The sequence below is a fragment of the Nicotiana tabacum genome, chromosome 20, assembly GCF_000715075.1.
Source record: "Nicotiana tabacum cultivar K326 chromosome 20, ASM71507v2, whole genome shotgun sequence".
Taxonomy (NCBI): Eukaryota; Viridiplantae; Streptophyta; class Magnoliopsida; order Solanales; family Solanaceae; genus Nicotiana; species Nicotiana tabacum.
In genome coordinates this window covers 11,772,409-11,800,092 of record NC_134099.1, presented here as the reverse complement: position 1 = coordinate 11,800,092, position 27,684 = coordinate 11,772,409, and the positions used below count along the sequence as shown (strand labels likewise).

The 27,684-nt window shown below is 33.8% G+C and overlaps 1 protein-coding gene across 1 annotated transcript; it reads right to left on the bottom strand.

The window, feature by feature from the left end:
• Positions 1 to 21,810: 21,810 nt before the first annotated feature.
• Positions 21,811 to 22,257, bottom strand: LOC142174242 (uncharacterized). Its single transcript, XM_075240036.1, has 2 exons — positions 22,123 to 22,257; positions 21,811 to 21,990 (listed from the first exon to the last, which is right to left on the bottom strand). The coding sequence occupies exons 1-2, from the start codon at positions 22,255 to 22,257 to the stop codon at positions 21,811 to 21,813; spliced, it is 315 nt and encodes a 104-aa protein (XP_075096137.1).
• Between the last annotated feature and the right edge of the window lie 5,427 nt (positions 22,258 to 27,684).

Genomic DNA, 27,684 nt, shown 5'->3' with positions numbered 1-27,684 from the left:
TTTTCAATCAAATACACAATAAAACAATCGTTTGGGATGGACTAAGTCACGATCCCCAATAGTGCACGACCCCACGCTCGTCATCTAGCATGTGCGCCACCTCAATATAGCACAACGATGTGCAATCCGGGGTTTCATATTTACAATCATTACTCACCTCGATCCGGTTCAAACTCTAGCCCGCGATGCTTTTGCCCTCATGAATCGACCTCCGGATGCTCCAAATCTAGGCACAATTAGTACATAACTATTAAAATATGCTAAGGGAACAAAGTCCACTCGAAAATATCCAATTTACATTAAAAATCCCGAAATTGCTCAAACCCGACCCTCGGGCTCACGTCTTGGATTTCAATAAAATTTACATCAATAGGTTCCTTATCTCCCCACGAGTTTAGACATATTAAAAGTACAAAAATCCAACCACAAATGACCCCTCAAATTCCGAATCCTAGGTCTCCAATTACAAGCCCTAGTTCTTCAATACTACGCTTAAATTCCATGATTAAATAGGTAAAGGTCACACAAGAATCGAGTATTGAGTTCAAAAATCTTACCTCCAGGTGTTATCTATTAAATCACTCTTCAAACCATCTCAAAAAGCTCCAAAATCGCCCAAAAATGGTGAAAGTTAGCCCCAAAATCGCGGACAATGGCTATTTAAACATTCTGCCCAAGCATCAAAAACCTTCTTCACAAACGCGGTCAAAGCCTCCCGTTCGCGAAGCACAAAAATCCGCTGACCATAGATATCTCTTATGCGAGCGCGACCCCCTGCTCGCGAACACAAAGCATCTGCATTCAAGACCATCGCGAACGCGACCTCCTTGCACGAACATGAAGCATAAAAGACTGGGACCCCAGCTGCTCACACTTACTCTACGTAAATGCGGGAACCTCTTCGCAATCACGATGCACACTGAACCTCACCCTTTGTGAACACGGGACAAACATCGCGAACGTGAAGGCCAAATTCTCAGCCTCATCACCCATCCCTTCACGAACGCGAGATCCCTCTCGCGAACGCGAAGGCCAAAAGTCTGCAACACCAACATCAGAAAATCTGCAACTCGCCAAAACAAGATTTGATCCGTTCAACCACCCGAAACTCACCCGAGGCCCTCGTGAACTCAACCAAACATGCCGACATGTCCCATAACATCATTAAAACTTGTTACAACCTTCAGAATGCTCAAAACAACATCAAAACACCAAAATCACATCGGATTCAAGCCTAAGAATCACAAGAACTTCCAAATTCCGCTTTCGATAAAAAAGCCTACCAAACCTCGTTCGAATGACCTGAAATTTTGCATACATATCCCAAATGATACAACAGAACTATTGCAACTTCCGAAATTCCATTTTGACCCCTATTTTAAAATCTCACCCATCAACCGGAAAACGTCAAAATCTCACTTTCGCCAATTTAAGCCTAAACCTTCTACGGATCTCCAAAATGCATTCCGATCACTCTCCTAAGTCTCAAATCACCTAATGGAGCTAACCAAGTCATAAAAGTTCCTATCCTATATAATATACAAGCAAGTCAAATCTTGGTCAAACTTTTCAAATTTCGGTCAAACTTTTCAAATTTCAAGCTTGAAACTGAGAACTGTTCTTCCAAATTCATTCGGATTACCTTGAAAATCAAAACCAACAATTTACATAAGACATAATACATCGCATGGGACAAGTCATACTCGAGAACTAGAGAACAAAGTGCAAAAGCTCAAAATGACCGGTCGGGTCGTTACAAGGGGAATTTTCAAAAAGTAGAACATAATTAGGTTGTAGATCCGTGCTTGTCTTCCCATACTTGGCTAATACATCTGCTACACCATTACCCTCCCTGAATGTGTGGTGGATCATGGTCACCTGGAGTTCCTTGAGCATCGACCTGCACGCAAAAATGATATGTGAGTGTTTTAGTGGTGAATTTAATATGATGTGTAGCAGTACCTAAGAGTCCGTTTCCACTTATAATAGTCTGAAATGGCGAGCATTCGCTAGTATTAGACTATGATATAAATCTAGAAGTTCAGCTTCTAGAATATTAGTATGTATCAAATGTTTGGTAAAGCCATACACCGAGGTGCCTGAGGCATCGCGAAAAACTCTAGCTGCCCCACCCCTGTAGAAACAATTATCAAAGGCTCCATCGATATTTAACTTATAGCAATCTTGGTGTGGGGGATGCCATTTGATTGGAATGCGAGTAGTTAGTGTGTGTTGGTGATTGGATGTGTTAGCTAGGTAATAAAATTGGGATGTCTAATTATATATGGTATGGACATTAATGGGAGCGTGGATGTGGTTGAAGATATTATGATTACAGTTGATCTAGATGTTCCAGAAGATGATTGGAACTATGATATGTAATGGAACAGTATTGGGAGGAGAGGTGCGTGGAAGACATAATGCTTTGACCCAATTTGGAGTGAAGTGTGGTAGGAGGGGGCTATTGAAATGTTTCCATATATGTGAGGCAGTGGCATAATGAAAAAATATATGCTCAATATCTTTAGGTGCTTGCCTACACAATGGACAGGTAGGATCACTAGAAATGTTGCGATTAGAGAGAAATGAGATGGTTGGTAGTTTGGCTTGTAGCATGAGTTTGAAGAAGTTTTTAATTTTATTGGTAGAATGTATCTTCCAACCACAATCGAGCTAAGAATGGGGTTGGTGTGTGTGTGGAGGGAACTTTATTAGGGTGTAGGCAGTAGAGGTTGAGAAAGATCCTGTTGATGAGGGATGCCAAAAAATTGATCTTTAGAACTAATTATAGAGTTTAACAAAGTATTAGTGATGAAAGTAAGTAGGGAATGTGGGATGTCAAAGGAAATTGGTGCGAGGTTCCACGATCCATTCTGAATGATAGAGCTGAGTGGAAGGTTATCTTCATTTTGTTTAAGTGAACCATGAATAAGCTAGCGTAAGGTGTGGTGCGTAGGTAGCCAGTAGTCAAACCATAGTTGTATTTGATTACCATTAATATCCTAGTCCATGTTTAAAAAAAAGGGTATGCTTTTTCCATGTTTTTCCATATGTAGGAAGCACAGTTGGTGTTTGGGTGGTGGAATTTAGGATGTGGTTGTTGTAGATGGTTAAAATTATATTTAAGGTGGAGAGTAGTTAACCAAGGAGTGTTAGTATTGTTGTAGTAGCGCCAAAGAAGGGCCGTAATTGAAGATATATTTTTTGGATGAGTTTATGAATTCCTAAGCCTCCTAAACTTTAGGTGTAGTAATTTTGTCTCGGTTAATAAGATGTAGCTTCCGTTTGTCTGGGGAAGAGCCCCAGAGAATTTTTTTTGAATACGATCTATATGTTTTAGTGTCTTAGTTGGAAGGAGATTAACTTGCATGGCATACGTAGGAATAGTATTTCTACTGACTTGATGAGGGTCGTTTTGCTAGCAAATGTTAAAAAATTATATTTCCAACTAGCCAGTTTTCGAGTTAGCTGGTCGATAAGGTATTGGTAATCAGTGGAAGACAGTGTGGTGTTGGTTATAAGCAGGCCAGGTACCTGCCAAAATTAATTGTGGGTGCGATGTTAAAGAGTGATGAGATTTTATTTTGAGTGTCATTAGGTACATTAGTAGAGAAAAGAATTTTTGATTTAGAAAGGTTAATGCATTGGCCTGATTGGCACTGTAGTTAGTTTAAGATGTTGATAATTGTGTGCACATTCTTCTCAGTAGCTCTGGAAAACAAGACTAGGTCATCGGCGAAAAGTAAGTGAGAAAGTGGGGTTGATTTATGAGATATTTGAATTGACGCCCATTGAGGAAGGTCTACAACATGGTCAATCAGGCATGAGAGCAATGCCATGCAGATGATAAAATATAAGGGCTTAACGGGTCGCCCTGTCTAATGCCCCGTGTGGGTTAAAAGAATTGTGTAGATTTTCCATTGACTAGCATTGAACTAGAGGAGGTTGAGACGTATGACATTATTAGTTTGATTAAATATGGAGGAAAATTTAATTGGTGTAGTGAATAATGGATAAAAGACCATTCTAAACGGTCGAAGGCTTTCTCGAGGTCAATTTGAAATAACATGTTACCAATTTTACCTTTCTTTCTTCTAAAAGAGTGTACTGCTTCCTGAACTATGATAGTATTATCAATGGCGCGTCTACCTGGTATAAAAGTACTTTGTGTGGGGCTAATAATTGTGGATAAATATGGTCTAATACAGTTAGTAATAATCTTCATAATGATTTTATAGATTGTATTACAGAGTCTTATTAGATGGTATTGAGCAATGTTTCAGGGTTTTGAACTTTGGGAATTAATGTGAGAAAGGTTTTATTGAGTTCAGCTGGAATGGTAGCTGAAGAGAAGGCAGTTGTACAGATGGTAACTATAACTAGTTTTGTATCTTCCCAGAATTTTCGAAAGAAAGATGGGTGTAGGTCATCTAGCCCAGGTGCCTTAAAAGGTTGAAAGGATGAGATTGCTCAATAAATTTCATTATAGGTTAGTGTTTGTGTCAGCATTTGATGTATAGCATTGGAGAGCACATTATAGGAATAATTAGAATATAATTTGGGAGTAGATGTGATTTGTGTTGTGTATAAAAGTTGAAACTGGTTAGTAATTGTGTTATATATGGTATTAGGATCAAACGTACAATTACCTACACTATCAACAAGCCCAAGTATATGATTGCGCCTGCGCCGATGAATAGTTGTAAAGTGAATAAATTTGGTATTGGCGTTTCTTTCGTTTAGCCACTGAATCCTAGATTTTAATTTCCAAAAATCTTCCTCAGCTTGTAGGAGTACATTTAAGTTTGTTAGGAATCGATCTTCTAGATTGTAGTGGAAAGAAGTTTTTTGGTGTGGATTCATTCGTTGAATGCCAGCTATTCTGGGGAGTAATTTTTTTTTTTGTAAAAACTATTACCAAAGGTATTAATGTTCCAATCTTTAAGATGAGTAGTAAAGTTATGGAGAGAATCAAAGTACAACAGGCTATAGTGCCAATGAGAGGAGATAATATGACGAAAATCTGAGTTGCTTATCCACATTTTTTCAAAATTAAAGTTAGAGGTAGTCTTGGAGAATGGTTTTTGTAAATTAATTAATAGTGGGCAATGGTTTTAGTGTGTGCGTGGAAGGTGTAAAACAGTAGCATCTTTGAATAATTTTATCCAAGGTTCGTTAGCAAAAAATTTATCTAATTGTAACGACCCGACCGGTCATTTCATGAATTATCTCGTTTCCCCCATTTCTGCTTCCTTATATATTCCTAAGCTGTATTTCATCATATCGTGTTGGTTGGTTTGGGTACGGAGTGGTTTCGATGTGAAACGAGACACTTAGTCTCCTATTTAGAAGCTTAAGTTGGAAAAGTCAACCGGATATTGACTTATGAGGAAAATAAGTTCTCAATGGCTCGTACTCTTCGTTAATGCTGTATTTTGTCCCGGGCCCGGGCCTTAGTGGGCCTAACGGGCCGGGCCTCGCGGTCCCGGGCTTCGTGGTCCCGGGCTCTGGCGGTCCCGGGCCTGGCGGTCCCGGTCTTCGTGGGCCTAATGGGTGGAACCGGCCCGTGACGGGCCTAAGCCCACATGGTCCTGTGCTTAACGGGCCGGGCTCGTGGGCTTCGCGGGCCTAGCGGGTTTTTTTTTTTAAGACAATTTCTTGTAGTATCATGGCTATATTAAAAATATATATGTAGTATATATGTATATCTAATTATTAAAGTGCTTGACGAAAAAGAAAATAACAAAACAATAGTAAAACACTAAATTGTCATGCATAAATATCACTTCTTGAAGTATATTATATTGTATCTTATGTATATATATTCTCTTATATATTTTCTTTTAGTATATGTATTGTATCTTATGTATATATATTCGCATAATAATATATTTTCTTGTAGTATATATATTGTATCTTATGTATATATGTTCGCATAATATATTTTCTTGTAGTATATATATTGTATATTATGTATATATTGTAGCATAATATATTTTCTTGTAGTATATTATATTGTATCTTATGTATATATATTCTCTTATATATTTTCTTGTAGTATATATATTGTATCTTATGTATATATATTCGCATAATATATTTTCTTTTAGTATATATATTGTATATTATGTATATATATTCGCATAATATATTGTCTTGTAGTATATATATTGTATATTATGTATATATTTTCGCATAATATATTTTCTTGTAGTATATATATTGTATATTATGTATATATTTTCTCTTATATATTTTCTTGTAGTATATATATTGTATCTTATGTATATATATTCGCATAATATATTTTCTTGTAGTATATATATTGTATATTATGTATATATATTCGCATAATATATTGTCTTGTAGTATATATATTGTATATTATGTATATATTTTCGCATAATATATTTTCTTGTAGTATATTATATTGTATCTTATGTATATATATTCGCATAATATATTGTCTTGTAGTATATATATTGTATATTATGTATATATTTTCGCATAATATATTTTCTTGTAGTATATTATATTGTATCTTATGTATATATATTCTCTTATATATTTTCTTGTAGTATATATATTGTATATTATGTATATATTGTAGCTTATAAATAATTCTAAGTATAGACAAAGAAATATTGCGAAAAGAAGCTCATGGGTAGAAGCAATAAATTTTATTACCAAAAATGACATATCTTTCTTAGTCATCCTTCCCCCAATGGAATGAGCACAACAAGGTACTAATACCACCACTAGAAGGAAAAAAAACTAAGGAAGATGTGCCAAAATACAAGTTACATATTATTCTATGTATTATCTCTAACAAATCTCATAAATCCTTCAAGGTTCGGAGGAGGTTGCGTTGGTGGTGGTGGAAAAGAAGCTTGTTCATCACCACTTCCGGACGAAGCCGAATCCTCCGTAAGTTCCGCTATCATTTCTTCATAAGCTTCATCTATCGCCGGTTGTGCTTCTGCAATTCCAAAGTTTCTTCTTTCCGAGCGGATCCAATCTCTAAACAATACTGATTTTTCCAAGCTATCCCTCATAGACGCTCTATGATCACCTATTTGCAGTCTTGCTTGACTGAAAGCGCTCTCTGATGCAACAGTTGAAGCTTGAATTGATAAAATATCTCGAGCCATCCTTGCAAGAACAGGAAAATATTTTTCCCTTGCCTTCCACCATTCCAAAAGATCAAAAGAGCCGTCTGGATTCTCCTTTTCAAGTCCCTGAGACAAATAAACTTGAAGCTCATTTAGATGTGAAGTTTCATCATAATTTTCACCTTGAGACCCCCTGAACTCCGTCCAAGATTTAAGAGCTTTTAAGACCGCAACTCTTTTAGAGGATTGTGAGCTAGACGAAGTAGGGGTTGGAATAGTTGGCCTAGCATGCTCTAAGGCAAGTTGATAAGCATTATAAACTGTTTGAGCGTTAATCTTAATTGAAGCTTTTGCATCTGCAAGTGTCGCAATTTCCTCATTTGAAAGATCTAAAGCCTTATAAATATTTGAATACCAAAAATGAGGACCTCCCAATTTTATTGTAGGATTTAGCATTGCAGCAAGACCATAAATAGGAGGGATAGGAAAAAAATATTTTTTAAACTTTTGTTTCATTTCATTTATAGCAAGTTCATAAATATCCCCACCCTCGCTAAATTCAACAAACAAATCAGATAGTGCTGCAATATAAACTAAACAGTTTGAAATAGTAGGATAATATTGCCCAGAAAATGCATTTGTTGCAATTTGAAAATGTGCTAAAAAATCTAAAAGAATTTTAACATTAGTCCAATCTTGAGTGGTAAGCATTTCATCATCATCTTCACCACCTACCCGAGAATTAAACGTTGCATTAATTGGGTTTCTATATTCATATGCTACTACTAAACTTTCGTACATACAATTCCATCTAGTCGGGCAAGGTTTAGGAACCTTTCTTTCTCTAAGGCCATATTCATCACATTTTTTAAAATACTCTCTAAGTCTACTTCTACGGTTTGAATAAAAAAGCCAATTAAGAGCCATTCTAACCTTTTCAATTTCTATGTTTAATATTCGCATACCATCACCGACAATTAAATGATAAATATGACAAATACATCTAACATGGAAAATATTAGTAAATGCAGGATTTAGAGTTGTTGTAAGCATGCCTATAGCACTGGTGTTACTAGAAGCATTATCCATTGAAATTGCCATTATTTTATCGCTAAAGCAAAAATATCTACAAATATCTGCAACAGTGTTAGCTATAAACTTACCTGTGTGACGCGAATTAATTATTCTATATGCAATTATGCGTTTTTGCATTATCCATTCCTTGTCTATCCAGTGACTTGTAACAGTTAGGTAATCACAATCATTACCACTTCTACCAATATCAGTAGTAATAGAAATCCGATTAGGTATATGAGTAAATAAATAACGCAAATATTGTTCATATTCATGTTTGAATTTATAAATATCACTCTTAACTGTTGCGCGAGGCCAACCTTTATAAGTAGGATTAAACACTCTTCTAATATAATGAACCCAATTAGGATTAGAAGCAAAAGTATAAGGTAAGCACATAACAGTAATCATCTTTGCTAATTCTTCACGATCTCTATTTGGATCGTAATATAAAATACCTCCAGTGACAGTGTTAATTCCTGGTTGAACTAGATTTGAACCTGTACTAGGGTTAACCGCAGAATCTACACTTGTCCCCTCTAGATGCGCTTTCATTTGAAAAAATCTAGCCTTATCTCTAGGGTGTGTTTTTATGTGCCTAGTCAAACTACCTGTGCCGCTGCGGTCTCCTACATATTTATGCGACATTAATTTCCCACAAGTTTTACACTTAGCCTTATTTTTTTCTCTTACTTGAGTAAAAAAATTCCAAACTAATGATGTTTCTAAGCGTTTAGCAGGTTCTCTATTAAAAGTAGGAGTTTCTACAGGTGGGTCGACCGGTGCATCACTTGGGTTATTAAGAGGACTAGTAGGTGTATCATCTAAATCCGGTGCTTGAGTTTCATCATCATCCTCATTTTCCTCATTATTTTCTAAGATGGTTTCATTAGGATAAAGAGCATTCATAATTTCATCATCTAATCTATCACCTGGTGCAACACTATGATAAAATTCACTATCGGTAAATTGAAAACAAGGGTGATCACTATCAAGAATTACGGAAGGAGGAGGACGTCTAGGTTGGCGACTACTTTCAACTTGCTTATCTTTTCTAGGTCGGGGAGCCGGGGGAAGGGTAGTTGGTTGGCCACTACTTTCACCGGTTTTATCTTTTCCTTTACCAAACATTTTTTTCAAAGTAAATGTCATATTAATTATAATTATGCAAACTAAACCACACAAAAATATATTCTAAAAACGTAAGAGTTGAAACGAGTTTACCGGATTGCCGAACAACTTCTTGAAAATTGAAAATCGTTGAACACTTGAAAACTTCAATTCAACAACTTCACAATTTTTCACGAAATTTCAACAATAAATTAAGTAATTGTAGTAGAGAGATTGAGAGATATTGAGAGATATTGATGAATTGGTGAATAAAAATGAAAGAATGAGGGGGTATTTATAGTTGAGAAATGGGAAAAAGTGTAATTATATAAAGTTTGGGGGCCAAATGGCCATTTTTTTAACTTAAAAAACGGTCATATTTTCAGCCCAAACGGCTAGATTTTAAATATGGCCGTTGGAGATTTTTTTTTTTTTTTTTTTGAAAAATAGCCGTTGGGCCCGCCAGGATCGGCCCAGGCCCGCCTGCCGGTCCCGGGCTAAACGGTCCCAGGCTCGTGGGCTCAACCATGGAGACCAGCCCGTGACGTGCTCAGGAGGCCCACCAAGACCGGCCCACCCAGGACCGACCCACCAGGCCCACCAGGCCCGTTAGGACCGCGGGCCCGGTCCGGTCCGGTTCAGGCCCGGCCCACCGAGCAGCATTAGCTCCGTTAGATGATTTTGGACTTGGGAGCGCATCCGGAATGTAATATGGAGGTCCATGGTCGAATTTGGCTTGAATTGGCGAAATTGAAATTTGGGTGATTTTGGTCGGTAGTGAAATTTTTTGATATCGGGGTCGAAATTGGGTTCCGGAAGTGGGAGTAGGTTAGTAGAGTCATTTGTGATGTGTGTGCAAAATTTCAGGTCATTTGGACGAGGCTTGGTCGATTTCGGCATCGTTTGCGGGAATTGGAAGTTTACAAGTTCGTAGGCTTGAATCCGAGGGTAATTTGATATTTTGGTATTATTTTGAGTGTTCGGAAGATTTGCCTAAGTTAGTTTGTTGATATGTGACTTATTGGGATTTTTGGTCGAGGTCCCGAGGGCTAAGGCTTGAATCCGAGGGTAATTCATGATTTTATTAAAAATCATACAAATACTTCATATATGTATATTATTATAAAAGCTTCTCATGATTTTAGAACATTTTTGTAGCTATAAAACTTCTCAATAAGGGTAAAATGAGTAAAACAAAAAATTTAAATTGCTTCAATAAATCCATTTATATATTATAAAAGCACAAATATTTTACACTAGTCTTTAAAGTTTAATTTTTATTTTATTTTTAGAAAAGACAATTCCATAGTGGGTAAAATTATAAAATTTAAAATTTTGCTTATAATAGAACTCTAAAATCAGCCCAGATTTTAGAAAATCACTGCCATTACATAGGAGATGCATACCTTATTCATAATGTATTTGAATTTGCACTCAAATCATATTCATTGAACTTCAAATATGATAATAAGAAAGAAAGGTAAGAAAATTTGGCTCTCGATTACAAAGCAAAAATTACTTATCTTCAGTTTTCTCTTAGTACGTAACGAAGTACACAAAATTAGACTAAAAGAATAGTAAACTAAAAGACATATGAAATACAGTAAAGCTAGACTGAGATAAAATTCTAATTGAACTTAAATCACACGATTGTTTGGCTTTATGTGTGCGAAAGAATCCTAATACCTGTCAATAGCTTTTCCAATTCAAGTTTGAATGTCGTCTACCAATTAAATATTGAATACTAGAATCTTGTGCAAGTCTGATCTTTTAAATCAAGTTGCTTAGGGTTTCAAGTATGAACGTTGACAATGTCGTACGTGCACAAGCGGGGCGGGTCCAGCCCTTTGGTTCCGGGTTCATCTGAATTTGCTGTTTTTGATGCGGTTAAAATTGTAACAAAAAGTAAATATGAACCTTTAATTTTGAAAATATAATGGATTTAAAGCTAAAACCCTAAAGGTTGAATCCATAAGTTTAAATCCTGGATCCGCCTCTCTCCATAAGCTATAAATGTTTTTACATGAGACACAATTAAAATTCTAATATGGACATTTAAGAATTAATCTCTTACAAAAAACTACTTGCATGTTATTTAAGTATAGTTTCACAGATCTCTCTCCAAGTTTGGCTTGTAACACTAAAATTCTTCCATGCAATTTACAATATGAAGTTTGTCTCCCTTATTTTTATTTCTTAGCTTAATAATTATTTTAAATTATTTGTAATTAAGGAACAATTAATATTTAATTCGTAACTGGGGCAATGAGTATAGTTCAAATCCGTTAATAATAAATAACTGGGGCAATATACCAAATCTGAGAATGATTGAAGGTGATCTGGATTGATTTGGAGTTAAAATTCGTAATTGAAATCGAGTTTAAATATTTATATGGATCGGGCTGCACGCCGCAACGATATATATATATATATATATATATATATATATATATATATATATATATATATATATATATGTATGTATGTATGTATGTATGTATGTATGTATGTATGTATGTATGTATGTATGTATGTGATACATAAGTAATACACGAAAGATACACAGTATGATATACATCTCATCTTCTACTTTGAATTTTCAATTTAAACTATCTCAAATCTCCACCAAATCGTTCCAAAATTGAGATTCGAACTCATTAAAAAATCACCAACATAATTCAATAATACCCAATAAAAAAAATTACAATTACACAAATTTTATATTTTTAACCCGAGCTTCAATTTTCTTCATTGGCTTTAATGAGTCTTCCTCACAAACGCACAAAAGTGTTTAGCCACAAAAAGGATTTAGGGCTAATATTGGTAGCATCTAGCATGTTACAAGTAATTGAATAATATTGTTAGTATTTTATAAATTGGCTAATATTCGTAGTATTTTTGCTCTGAAAGACCAAACTGGATAGTTTTCTTTATAAAAAAATTAAGTTGCTTTGATCTGGTTTGTAAATTTGACGAACCGACAAAATTAACTGAGCTGTCCTTGACTAACCTTAACAAAGAATTTATATGATCCACCAACCAAAATTCAAGATTTGAAGAATCCAATTTCTCACTGGTAATAAATTTATATTAACTTTCTTTTTGGTAGGTACTTTATGAACGAGATATTATATAATGTTGTATATACATCGTAAAAAACTCATGTAAAATTCATAAAGTCTTTCTTTTGCTACAAAATATGGGCAAGGCTTCGACGACTGTGTTTTTGTTGGTTGTCTTCTTGATCGTTTCATGCGGTAAGCAGGGGCGGATCTAGTGCATAGATTATGGTTTTCCGGGAATCCAGTAACTCTTGCGTAGACCCTGTATTTATATTAAGAAATTTACCAAATATTAGTAAATATCTGATTGTGAATCCAGATATTATTGCATATTAATTTGAAATTATGGTAGGAACCCATAAGGCTCAAATCCTGGATCCGCCTCTGGCGGTAAGTCTATTTTTTTTCCATCCTTTATGAGGTGGAGCCAAAATTTAAAGTTTATGAGTTTTGAATACGCTTTGAAGTTACTGGGTTCTAAATTAATAATTTTTACATATTAAATGAATTATTTAAGACATATATAAAGCTTGAACTAAAATTATTGGGTTCGATTGAACCTGTTCCCTCAATACTAGCTCCGCCTCTGCATTCGACAATTTATTTAATTAGGTTTTATAGCTAGGAAATAGGAATTATGTTTAAGTAAGATACTAACGAATTTTGTGATTTTCAGATATGGTGACAAGTCGAAGGACATGTAAGACAACACAAGATTGTCAAATGGAACGTAAGAATGTGTTTCCAAGTTGTTATTGTGTTGATGGAGTTTGTGTATGCAAAGGACTGAAGACATACTCCATTGATGGTGAAGGAAATAGTGGTTTAGTTGGCAATAATCTTCATAGTTAATCCTATCAATTATGTGGAGTTTGCTCATTAATGTCTCATATGTTGATGAAGACTGTGATTAAAGGAGTATCGCAATATAAGATAATGGTTACTAGACAAATTAGTTGATTGCAACATGATCTGAAATTATTGCATGCTTGACAAATTAAAATTAAGGAAAATAAAAATAAGGGGAGAAATTCAAAAATAACCAGATTTACAATTGTGGTCATTCAAAAATGTGAAAATGGCGCGTAGTAGCCACTAATTAGGTGTCTTTAATTTTTATCCACTAATTATAATGCTCAGCAAATATAGCCACTACTAATAGGAAAAAGACAGTTTTACCCTTTCTTCAATGCATATATTACCCAAACCCTTTTTTTTTCATTTAGAAGAGGAAGATTTGAGAGCGAATCTTTCAGGGCAAGCTTCGTGTGTTCTCAGCATCTGTATCATCCTCGCATGCAAAGGAGCTGCAGTTAATCTTTCTCCTTCTTCATCTTCTCTGTCATCTTCTCTGAATCGATCGATCGAATTGGTAGTTTTTTTTTGTTTAATGCATTTTTGTGTTTCTATATGTGTAATCGCGATCAATGTCGTGTCAAGTATGTGTGAAATTTCAAAGATGATCATTATAAGTTGATTCAGTGTCGGAGAAGTAGCGTATTTTTTTGATGCTGTTACTCAGGAATTTTTGGTATTGAAATGTGAAATGTATTTGTGGTTGATTCAATATATTTGATTAGGTAAGGACATTTCATAAAAATAGTCGTATAAATTCATAAGCTTACCGTGTTTATGAATTTTTAGTTAACTGTGTTCATGAAAGATAAGGACCAAACGACATTAACTTTTGAAGTTGGAACTCAAAGTTAAGGACTGAGTGTTCTTAACTTTTGCACTTGAAACTTGAAGTTAAGGAGCAAGTGTCCTTAACTTTGGAACTTGAAAGTTGAAGTTCAGGACTAAATGTGCTTAACTTGAAACTATAAGTTAAGGACTGCCTGTCCTTAACTTTTTTTAACTTGAAACTTGAAGTTAAGGACCAAGCGTCCTTAACTTTTGAACTTGAAACTATAAGTTAAGGACTGCCTATTCACCTTTTTAACTTGTAACTCTAAGTTAAGGACTAAGTGTCCTTAACTTTTAAACTTGGAATTCAAAGTTAAGGACTGTCTGTCCTTAATTTTTTTTAGCTTGAAACTTGAAGTTAAGGACTGATAATAGGCGAAATCTAGGTGATTTAGCTATTGTTTATGCGTCCGCTTGATTATATTCCGATGACATATTATGGTTAATTGATGAAAAATAGGCTCTAATTGTAATATGTATACATTGCAGGATGAGGAGCCTAAATGATGCTTTCAAGAGGAGATTGGAATGATTTATGAGCAAGAACAACCCCTAGGAGTCGAATGTGCGCAAGGGCGAGACGGAAAAATGGACAAAATCGAGCTACTGTAGCGCGCGAACTACTGCGCGAAGTTTGGAACTTCGCGCAATAGTTCGCGAGTGTTTCTGCCTGGAAGCCAAGAGAAGCGCGTGAACTATCGCGCGAACTCCATACTTCGCGCAATAGTTCGCGCACTACCGACCCGGAGAGACTTTATTTAGGGGTAAAATTGGAATTCCTTCTTAATCTCACTCAACTTACATAAAGCAAAAACTCCATTATTGAAGGGAGATTAGATCTTAGAGGGAGAAATAGTTTTAGAGAGAGGAACTTTTTGAGGAGCTTCATCTTGGAGCTAAGAAAGGAGAAGAAGAACAACATCTTGGAGCAAGGATTCAAAAAGTTCTTCTAAACTTTCTTCTATTTGTTTGTTAATATTATGTTTAAAACTTTTATTGTTGATTTTTGTGTGAATATGAGTAGCTAAATACTCTAGTATTCTTGGGTCATGGATGTTAGATAATTATATTACTTGAAGCTTAGACTGATGATCTTGAATTTATCGTTATGGGTTGTTTATTTGATTCTGCTTCTAATTATTTTATTGCGTAGCTAACAGTGAAATATTATTTACGAATCTTGAATTAAACTTGAAAAAGGAAATTCTTGATTGCATATAGAATCAAATAGAGCAAGATCCGAATCCTGGGCATCAGGTGAAAGATTCGCAATTAAGATAGAACTATACTTAATTGCCTTGCTTGGTTGAGAAATAGGATTTGTAAATGCATTTGAGTTAATATTAATACCATAGAAATATAGGTATTAATTTAACTTGAATAGATGCATAAGAACTCGAAAGATTCTTATGAATATTATTAACCCTATAATCAATAACCTGGATAATTCAATAAATCCATCTTAAGCTAAAATAGTAGCATAATTTCTAGCAAGTCCATGACCCGAGAATATATTTATCCAAATTGTTATAAAAAATATTGTGTAATTGGTGTAGTAATTTTGTATTGAATTATTGTTTAATTACTAGGTAAATTGTAAATTAGTTCTTTATATATTTTGTGATAATTTAGCTTGAATTGATAATTGTTTGAGTCTACAACAGTCGAGAAGTTGATCACAATTCCTCGTGGGAACGATACTCTACACACTACTCTATTACTTGTCGATAGTGTACACTTGCGTGAGTGTTTTGGTCGCAACAAGGACCAAGTATCCTTAACTTTTGAACTTGAAACTATAAGTTAAGGACTGCCTATTCACCTCTTTAACTTGTAACTCTAAGTTAAGGACTAAGTGTCCTTAACTTTTAAACTTGGAATTCAAAGTTAAGGACTGTCTGTCCTTAACTTTTTAACTTGAAACTTGAAGTTAAGGACCAAGTCCCTCCAAGTAACTGTAAGTCCTAATCTTTATTTTCTTTTTCCATCTTTGTAGTGTAATAATGGAAGGAGATCGTGTGTTCAAATTTGATGTTTGGCGTAATTTTATGGTGTATTGGAAAGGAGATTTACAGTATAAGGAAACAATCAAAAGTTTTTGTCAAACAGGCAGTGGAAGAAGTTGAGAGATGGTATTTTTGGCAACTTCTTCCGATTACAAAGTGTGAAGTTCTGTGGTAAACTTATTCACTGTATTTTGCTTTCAGAAATTGTAAATAATGACCCTGATTTGATGACATTCAAGGTTTTTGACCGAGAAATTAAGTTTACACGTAACATATTTCATATAATTACTGGTTTGAAGTGTTATTCCTCACCGGACATCAAAAGTTTACATGAAAAAGAGAATAGGCTTTCGAAAGTTTATTTCCCCGGAAAGGATAGAGTTGAGTTGGGTGATTTGTTTAATTTTATTACTAGTCACCCATATGGTACAACTACAACATTTGTAGGCAGCGATGATGATGCTGTGAAGTTGGCAATAATTTATTTTATTGAATCTGTTTTGATGGGCAAGCGGAAGAATAGGAATGTGTCCGAGCAGATAATGATAATTGTAGACGATGATGAACTCTGCTCTTCTTTCAACTGAGGCTCTCTTTCTTATGAAACATTATTAAAATCATTGAAGAGTTGTTTGAAGCTGAATGAGACTCAGAAAGAGAAATACAAAGATAAAGACAAGGATAACTACACTATACTTGGCTTTCCTTTTGCCTTTTGTGTTTGGATTATGGAAGTAATTCCTATTTTCCAAGAAAAATAATTTGTGAACTTCCATGAATCTGGTTATCCTCGGATGTTATGTTATTCGAAAATAAAATCTCCACAGTTTGATTCTCTGTGTAAAAAATACTTCCATAATGAAAATGTAAGTCAATCTAATTACTAGCTATTTTTTGTTTATTTATTTTAGTTCTGAAAACTTATGTTTATTTTTTGTTATATAATAGTTGTATAAGTTGATCGAGGTATCACCATTTATTCCTGTTGAAGAAGATACAGAGCCTCTTAGTATGGAGGAGCCAATTTCTCAAGATCAAAGCTCAATGCCTTCTTCCACACAATTTGATGAAGTCATGTTTAAGGAAATTTTTAAAGTAGGTTTTCTGCCTTTGAATAGTATTTGTTTTTTATTTGATTATTTTTTGCTTACAAGACTTTTTTGTTTTTATGTTTTTTGATTTTAGAGATGCACATCTAGATGATGAAACTGAGAACGTCACTGATATTGGGAAAGGTTAGATATAGATTTTGAAATTTTTTTCATTGAAATTTATATTCAATAGCGTAATACATATAAACGTTTTTGTGATTACAAATATTTGTAAAATCTATTGATGGAGTGGAAGTTCAAGATGTAGGAGAATATCAAGACCAGGAAAATCCAAAAGAGACAGGAGTAACAGAAAAAATTTGTAAATGTAGATTGCAATCTCAGGAGGATTTAGAAAGTCCATTGGGAACAAGTGTCAGTGAGATTGTATGCAAATACTTAGAAGGAACATATGATCTGTCTACACCTCTATCATATAAAGAAAAATTTGGAGTTCAAACTTGTGCCAATCAAGGTTAGATAAAATTTTCATGATATATTGAATGTTAGTTTTAGTGAATTATTAGAATGGATATTAATTGCGTAGCGTTACAGAATCTTTTGAAGCTGCAAGGGAAGAAGCTGGAGAGAAGTATCAAGAGAAAAATGGAGTACAATCTCAAGAGAAAAGTGAAGATAATGATGTAATTGGGATGATCTTGACCATTGCAAACGGTTAGACAGTATTTTTTTTTAAATTTTATAAATTGTTTGTTTTAATCAAAGATTAGTGACAAGTATTAATTGTATTAGGTGTTGTAAATATTTTGTAGAATCTTGTGAACTTGCAACTGAAGAACATGGAGAACAATTACAAGATAAAGAAAATGTGCAGCTGGAAGATAAAGAAAATGATGCAAGCAATATTTTAGCTGAATTGTCTCTTGAAAAAACACAAGAAGGCAGTATGAACAAGACAGGTAATGATTGTATCCTAAATATTATATTCATAATTGAAATTCTGTCTCTTAATTTGATGACTTGCAGCAAACTAATATATTTATATAGTGTTGCCTGCAGAGGAAAATAATGATGAAGATCTTAACCAATATATGAGGAAAAAAAGAGATATAGTATTGGTTATGATGGTCCGTCATTTTCTATTCTTACTCCTACTCCTCCAAGTACACAAATGAGCATTGATGGGGGTTTTGCCTATGGAGGTTGAAGGAAATGTTGAAGAAGAGCTTGGTCGAGGTAAAAGGAACAAGGAGCTTAGTTGGCAGTTGAAATCTCCTTTTGATCAGGAAAGAAAAAAAAGGAATATCGATGGCAGACAATCAAAATACTCCCAAGATTTCAGGCTGTATAAAATCAACATATACTCGTAGGTGTATATTTCATTATTCCACAGATGATGCAAAATTATTGAAGAAATTCATTTTGTGGTTGGGCAAGGAGAAAAGGAGAGGTCGCAAAAAAGAGTAAGTCCCTTAATGTATTTCAGTATTGATATTGAAATTGCTAAAGTTAAGTGTCCTTAACTTCTGTGATTGTAAGTCTAAGTTTAGGACCAAGTGTCCTTAGCTTTTGAATTTGAAAATCAAAGTTAAGGAGCTATTGTCCTTAACTTTTCAACTTGGAAATCAAAGTTCAGGACTAAGTGTCCTGAACTTTTGAACTTGTAAGTCAAAGTTTAGGACTATGTGCCCTTAAATTTCTAACATGTAATTCAAAGTTAAGGACTGCATGTCCTTAACTTTTGAACCTGCAAGTTAAACTTAAGGACTGTTGTCCTTAACTTTTGAACTTGATACTCAAAGTTAAGGACATACAGTCCTTAAGTTTTGAACTTTGAACTCAAAGTTAAGGACAAAGTGTCCTAACTTTTAAACTTGTAAGTTTAAGTTAAGGACCATGTGTCCTTAACTTTTGAACTTGAAACTCAAACTTCAGGGCCAAGTGTCCTTAGCTTTTGAACTTGTAATTCAAATTTAAGGACTGCCTGTCCTTAATTTTTTAACTTGAAAGGCTAAGTTCAGGACTAACTTCTAACTTTGATATTTTTAAAATTTCGGGGGAGAAACTGATATATATGCTGATGAGAATGGTGTGAGAAAGAATCCATACAAATTTTATCATCAAAAAATTAGTAGCAAAATGTTCTTCCTTGAGCTTTCAGATAGTAGCTTTGTACTTGATAATAAGGTTAGATAATTTGCAAGGCATTTATTTTCTTTATTCTTAATTTATCATTTTTAATTATTTTATGACTGATGGATTTTTTTTATTTTTTGTCTTTTTATGAACCATATTGACATTGCCCTATATTATCTGAGAAAGAAGGAATACTACCACCCTTGCGACCATTCTTTTCGTTGCATAACTACTGATATTCTTTTTGATAACTATATGGTGCTTGTGTATAAAGATTTCAGTGAAGATGCTACTGATGACTTTTGGTGTGCTGGTGATAATCAGTTATTTTTGACACCATATGTGTGGGGGCAGTCGTAGATGTGGAATTGCTTGGACAAAGGTTGACAAAATCTTTTTTCCGTGTCGGCTTCCTTCAGAAGATGATAATGTTGTGACACACTTTCTTTTGGGGGTATTGGACTTGAATCAGAAAAAGATTGATGTATACGATTCCTTATATAGTGAGTCATATGAGGCAGGAATGAATCACATGGAAATGTATGCACGTATGATCCCCCACTTGCTAAAGTTCTCACAGTTTGACAAACATCACAAGTCTTTTGAAAATGCCTTCAACAAATTTGATATTCAGTGGCAAAGATCACTACACCAAACTGGATCGTATGTGTTGTTATTTGTTATATTATTTATATGTACTTTAAGTTTATTGTTTAATTCACTGCATATCTTACATTTTTCCTTAGGACTGATTGTGGTGCATTCCTGATCAAGTATGTGGAGTTGTTGATGATTGGAAAGAATGTGGAGAAATTCCAACCTGAAGACATAAAAGACTTTAGAAAAGAACTTGTCACAAATCTTTGGGCACATGGTGAGTGGAAAAGAAATTTTGGTTATGATACACCACCAAAAAATGTTGGCGATGACTATGAGAGTGAAAATGAAACTTGCTGTCCAAAGGAATTGTAGTTTAGTTGTAAAGAAAGTTAGTTGTGATTGATCTTTTGTATAAAATTTCTCTAAAGAATCCATATGAATTCTGCAAGTTCAGAAAACTTCTGAAATATTTTGTAAATTCCTCAAAATGCACTTATATTTTGTTTGCGTAGAAAATATTTTTGTCACAGCTATGCAAAATTACAATTTCAGAAGTAATATCAAGGCATCATGTCATTAATTTCTTTTTTTCTCTCAAGTGTTGATTTGTCCATGGAGTTTGTTAGAATTAGTTCATGAATAAGTGTAATTGAACTTCAAATTGAAAGTTAAGGACCAAGTGTACTTAAATTTTGAACTTTGAACACAAAGTTAAGGACTGCATGTCCTGAACTTTTGAACGTGTAATTCAAAGTTAAGGACACACATGTCCTTAACTTTTGAACCCGCATGTCAAACTTAAGGACTCATGTCCTTAACTTTACAAAAGTTAAGGACAAACAGTCAATAACCTTTGAACTTTGAACTCAAAGTTAAGGACTGCCCGTCCTTAACTTTTGAACGTAAAATTCAAACTTAAGGACTGTCTGTCCATAACTTTTGAACTTGAAACTCAAAGTTAAGGACAAACAGTCCTTAACTTTTGAACTTTGAACTATAAGTTAAGGACTGCTTGTCCTTAACTTTTGAACCCGTAACTCAAAGTTAAAGACTGTTTGTCATTAACTTTTGAACTTGAAACTCAAAGTTAAGGACAGACAGTCATTAAGTTTTGAACTTTGAACTATAAGTTAAGGACTGCGTGTTCTTAACTTTTGAACCTGTAACTCAAAGTTAAGGACACACATGTCCTTAACTTTTGAACCCGCATGTCAAACTTAAGGACTCCCATCCTTAACTTTTGTAAAGTTAAGGACAAATAGTCAATAACCTTTGAACTTTTAACTCAAAGTTAAGGACTGACTGTCCTTAACTTTTGAACGTAAAATTCAAACTTAAGGACTGTCTGTCCATAACTTTTGAACTTGAAAGTCAAAGTTAAGGACAGACAACCTTTAACTTTTGAACTTTGAACTATAAGTTAAGGATTGCGTGTCCTTAACTTTTGAACCTGTAACTCAAAGTTAAGGACTGTCTGCCCTTAACTTTTGAACCTGTAACTCAAAGTTAAGGACTGCATGTCCTTAACTTTTCAAACTGTAACTTTTAATGTTTGAACTCAAAAGAAATAAAAAGAAGGTAAGCAGAAAGAATTTTTGTAAATTCAGACATCTGCTCAAATAAGAATAATCTAAATGAATCCAATTTATAGCAAAAACGTAAAAGAGTCGATAAACATAAGTGGATATATATATTATTCTCTATGTTTTCTTGAAAATGGATGGACTGCCGGAGAATATATACAAGTTGTTCTATTATGACCAATTCTTCTGCAACGACCACATTTGAAAGTTATTTTTGATGACTCTGTAGCTGGAATGTGCCTTTTCTTCTGCCTTCTACCTGGTGGCACTTTGAAATCTGGAGGTTTAAGAATTTGTGACTTAACACTCTCTGGTACAATCCAAGAATCAGTATGTCCTATAGGATGTATTTGTAATTCATATGTTTTCAGCCAAGATTCCTTTAAGTACTAGTGCGAACAAAAGTTGGACTTCTTAATGTTTCTCTTCTCAATAGCTGCAATTGCATGTATGCATGGTAATTCATCAAATTGAAACTGAAAACAATCATATGTTCTTTTGTTTAAGTCCACTAAGAAAGTTATTCCTTCTTTTTCAACTATAGAACGCCATGAATCAACAGGGAAGACCTTCAATGTTGAAAAATTATAAGTTAGTACATTATGTTAAATTATATTAAAATCATAAGCTAAACATAGAACATAATACTTACATTCAAAGTAAATGCTAAATCTATTTTTTTTCTTCAATTCCTTCTCTACCCAATAAGAAACATCATAAAAAGTTCCTTCTGCTTCGTTTTTTCTTTCATAAAACCAACGTTGTAGCTTCACTTGAATGAAATCCATCATTCTTAATATAGGCAGCTCCCTTGCTTCTAATAGGACAGAATTCATTGACTCAATTATGTTTGTTGTGAGCATGTCATATCTTTGTCGTGGACTACAAGAACGTGCCCACCTTTCCGGTGGTTCTTCCATCAAGAAGTCATAAGTCTTCAATCTACTTTTGCTATATCTGACATGTATAGATCAAATTCTTTGCGCCTGTATACTCTTGCAGTACTTTGGAAAAGTTTTATGACCTCACTTTTCACCTTCCTTCGCTTTAGGGTCTTCTCCAAATGATAGATGCAAATCCCATAATGGCTTTCAGGATATACCTTTTCTATGCCATATGCAATAGCTTGATGCCTGTCTGATAAAAAAAATAAATTCTCACGGCTCCCAATTGCATTGCGAAGCTGACTAAAGTACCACTCATAGGAATTGTTATTTTCAGATTCAGCTATTCCAAAAGCTAGTGGGAAAATTTGGTTATTTGCATCCTTTGAAACTGAAATCATTAAAACACCAAAATTTTGACTTCAAAAAGTTGCATCAATAGCAATCACTCGTCTACAATAATTCCAACCAGCTATTGATGATCCATATGCATAAAACATATAAAAAAACTTGAAAATACAATATAAAATAAGGTTAACATAAGTTAAGGACAGGTAGTCCTGAACTTCATATTACAAGGTTAAAAGTTAAGGACAGACAGTCCTTAACTTTGAGTTTCAAGTTATAAAGTTAAGGACATGCGGTCCTTAACTTTGAGTTCAAAGTTCAAAACTTAAGGACAAATCACTCTCTAAGACTTGAATACCCAAAGCTTGTTCGTTGTCAATCTCTATAATGGTTTGTCCTTCTACTTGAATAGAATCAAATGTTTGAAGCACCTCTTCAGTTATTGGTTGAGCTTCAACCATATCTATTTCCATTATCTGTTGGCATTTGTCTTGATTGTCATGTTGATTGTCATGTTGAGTTTCTCTATTGACATGTGTTTGTAGCACCTCTTCAGTTATTGCTTGAGCTTCAACCATATCTATTTTCATTATCTGTTGCCATTTGTTTTGATAGTCATATTGAGTTTCTGTGTAGACATGTTCATTGCTCGTTGATCCAAAAACTCTTTCCGAAATATCAACAATGAAACGACGGCCCTTGACGAGTGAATGCGTTTTTAGTAACTCTATACATGTGTGAAGATCTAAATCTTTGGATACAAGCATTCCCTTGCTTGTTCCAAGGTTGATATCAAACCATATCACTGCTCCAAACTTATGTCTATCCAATTCAATAACTTCAAAGATCTGTTTAATGAAATCTTCAAACCGAATTGCCTCAGGTACCAGAACAAGCTTTGTTTGATGATCAAGATATTTATAGTCTTCAGTCCATCTACCATTAAAAGCAACTATAATGCATATTGTTTCCATCCTGCAAGTCAAGAGAATGGGAAACTCAGGACATATTTTATAATGCAATCCTTGTATAATTAAGAACATGTACTGTAAGTTCAAGACCAAGTTAAGGACCAAGTGTCCTTAACATTTGAACTTGTAATTCAAAGTTAAGGACTGCATGTCCTTAACCTTTGAACCTGTAATTGAAACTTAAGGATTGTCTGTCCTTAACTTTTGAACTTGGAATTCAAACTTAAGGACTGTCTGTCCTTAACTTTTGAACTTGGAATTCAAACTTAAGGACTGTCTGTCCTTAACTTTTGAACCTGCAAGTCAAACTTAAGGACTTATGTCCTTAACTTTTGAACCCGCAAGTCAAACTTAAGGACTCTTGTCCTTAACTTTTGAATTGAAACTCAAAGTTATGTGCTCAATTTTTATAGAAGTAACCTGTAATTCAAACTTAAGGACAAAGTGTCCTTAACTTTTCAACTTGAAAGCCAAAGTTAAGGACCAAGTCTTCTTAACTTTTTCAATTTGAAACTCAAATTTTAGGACTTAGTGTCCTTAAATTTTTCAAAACAATTTGCAAAACTATGACAGTATGTCCGTAATATACAGAAGAACAGCAACAAAGTTAAGGACATTGTGTCCTTAACTTTTTCAATTCAATTTGCAAAATGAGGACACTATGTCCTTAATATTATGTGCTCAATTTTTATAGAATTATCACAGGACGCGATGTCCTTAACTTTATCAATCCAGAAATTCAAAAAAAAATCAAATTACTAATTACTGTATAAAAATCAATAGAAATCAGAAAGAGTATAACTATTTCGAAATAAAAATTAATAGAAAAAACATAAAAGTATAACTTACTGTAAATCTATGCCGATTTTTGGATGAGAATGTTGAATTTTTGAAATCGGAAGAGAATCTTCTTCAATTTTAACGATCACAGTGAAGTTTTGCGCGTCTGGTGATGCTGTTGCTGCTCGTTCTTAAATGCGTAGGTATAAGTTATAGCAGAAGGGTATTTTCGTCCAGTCAGCTATAAGTTTACTAAATCAGTGGCTAAAGGCTAAAAACATTTAGAACACTGGCTTTAAAATAAAGATAGGTGCTGTTAGTGGCTATTTGTGCACATCGCCCTTAAAAAATAGCCACAGTTTTAAAAGTAATCGAAATTTAGCCACTTTTCATGTAAAAATAAATTTGATAGAAAACATTGTTCAAAATCCGAAAAATACTCCAGCATAATATACTGGAACTCCAGAATATACTGGAGTTCCAACATAAGTATACTAGAACTCCATTATATTATACTAGAGTTCCAGTATAATATACTGGACTTCGAGCATAATATACTGGAGTTCCAGTATAATATACTGATATTATGCTGGAAGTTCATACACAGGTGCTCCAATCTCCAATATATTATGCTGGAACTGTCCTGCGTGTTGGAGTTCCAGCATAATATGCTGGAAGTTCATACACAGATGCACCGATCTACAGTATGTTATGCTGGAACTTTCTGTGTTGCAGCAAAATACTGGCTATTTTTTACTGACTTTGCAAACGCTGACTATTTTTCAATGACCAGTTCGAAAACTGGCTAGCCCGTGTTATTGTTACAAAAATAAGTTGGCTTTTAGCCAAGTGTACAAAGTGAATCAAGACATAGTCATATGAGACAATTATTTACTAATTGTGTAAAATTATTATTGATTTTATAATTGTAAGATCAAAACAAAAATTGACTAATCTTTACAAGGAATATCGGATGTACCAATGGAAATTATTGTCCGGGAAATAAATTATCAGAATATAGATGGTTTTACCGAGGAAATCATTAGAAATGTGAAAATATTAACTTCTAAAATTTAAAAAATTATCGGCGAACTACATTCGTCAAAATCTGACAAAAATGTCTTGTGCCAAATTGCTAAATTAGTATATAATAAATAAATTATAAAAATATGTTATCAAGGAAAAACTCCGTAAAAAAATAATGTTATTTATTACTATTTTTCAATTAAACTAGTTAGTTAATACTTATTTTTATCACTTAGCTATGATAAATTAACTGATCTGATATGTGCAAGAATATTTTTTTTTTTTTTTTACCCTACTATCATCTTGGAGACTCTATTCTTTGCTTTATGCTCTATTTGAACAAGTGAAAGAAACCTTTTTCACTTATATTGCTTGGACCCTGCAAAAATATTACTATTGTATTGTGTCCGATCCTCAAAAGAGTTCGACACGTATCCAACATATATTTTGGAGATTCCCGATAAACAGTTACATAAAATGAAAGCAAAATATAAGTTGCCTGTTCATAAGAAGATGTATCAATTTTTTTTTTCTTTTTTTCATCTGATACATCAAATCGTGGAGCTCGTTTGGCCACAATTTTTTTTTTTTATATTTTTTTAAAATCGGCATTTGGCCATAGAATTTTCAATTTTCATTTGAAGATGAATTTTAAATTTTTTTAAAAATTTTAAAAATTCCAAAAAGCTGTTTTTTAAAATTTACACTTAGATCACTCACAAAAATTCAAAAGTAACCCAAAATTATATTCATGTCCAAACACAACTCTAATTTTCAAATACAATTTTTACTTTTTTCCGGAATTTTACGTTTCTTATATCCAAACGCCCACTTGATATATATGATAATGTTTCAAGTACTAGCTATTTTTCTTTAACTAACCCTCCATAGACGATCGAAACCATTTCTCTGATACGCTAACCAAAGTCCAAGGTTTGGAATTAAAAAAAAATCCTAATTTAGAATTGCGTTATATTATATAATGTGGTGATCAGAAGTACTCTAGACTCGAAAAAACATATTTCTCTGCCCAAGATGGCCAAGACTTTGATGACTCTATTTTTAGTAGTCGCCTTCTTTATCATTCAAATGTACATTCGAACAGCAGAACACGCAACCTGCGCTGATGCCATTGTTGAACTAAATTACGAAGCAAGAACAATAAATTGCGTGTACCTTATTATGCCCATATAAAAATATTGTAATTGCAATCAAGAAATTACTACCAAATCTACTTTTAATCACTAAGAAATAAAGTTAATCTTTCACTAATTAAATACCCTAACTTGTGTGTGTTTTTCGTATAGAAAGATTAGTCAGAGAGAAAATTCCTACCGCTCAAGAAGTTCTGTATTTTCTCTTTAACATAAATAGGCAGAGTAATAGCGGTTAAGGAAGATAACTCACCACTCCATTTTGCACGTTTATTTTAGTGGGAGTTTGTGATTGTGTGGTAACTTCTCTTAGCCTCTCTTACTTATCTCTCCTAACCAGATCGGGTCAGCTCACATGGAGCGACCCACGATCCATAATGCAACAGTTGTCAAGAATTCTAAAAATAAATTTTTATTTTTACTTGTCACTGTTTGCATATCAAGAGAAAAATAATTTATTATTCCTATTTTGCCCTTAGAATTAACTACTTACTCCAAATTATTTTTCAAATCCATTAAGACTATACACCAATTAAGATGAATATTATGGTAAATTGTGCACTTTATTTATTATTTTTTAAGAGGTGTGCAAAGTTAATATTGGATAAGTAAAAGTGAATGAAAGGAGTAATAAGTAAAATATAAAAATATGCTATCAACGGAAAACTCCGTCAAAATTTAATGTTATTTATTATTATTTTCAATTAAACCAATTAATTAATACTTAATTTTACCGTAATTTATGCGAGAATAAGTTTTTAATCTACTATCATCCCAGAGACTATATTCTTTGCTCTATGTTCTATTTGTACAAGTAGAGAAACCCTTCCTTGCTGGTACTCTCCAACAATATTATCATATTCATGTCCAATTATCCAAAAATATATGACGATTTTTTTTGGAGAGTCCCGATAAACAGTTATTACTCACATAAAATGAAAGCAAAATATAAGTTGCCTTGCAGGAGATTCATAAGAAAATTTTTTCGTGTAATACATCAAATCTTGGTATATATTGTAACTAGTATTAGTACTCGCGCGGATGCGCGAACACTAATCATGTCAAATATTTAAGTTATTTGTATTTTATATGTAAATAAT

Coding starts and splice junctions, on each gene's coding strand:
- LOC142174242 (XM_075240036.1), bottom strand. CDS start 22,257: ATGAATTCTGTCCTATTAGAAGCAAGGGAGCTGCCTATATTAAGAATG. Junction 21,991..22,122: donor TTTATGATGTTTCTTATTGG/GTAGAGAAGGAA, acceptor TCAACATTGAAG/GTCTTCCCTGTTGATTCATG.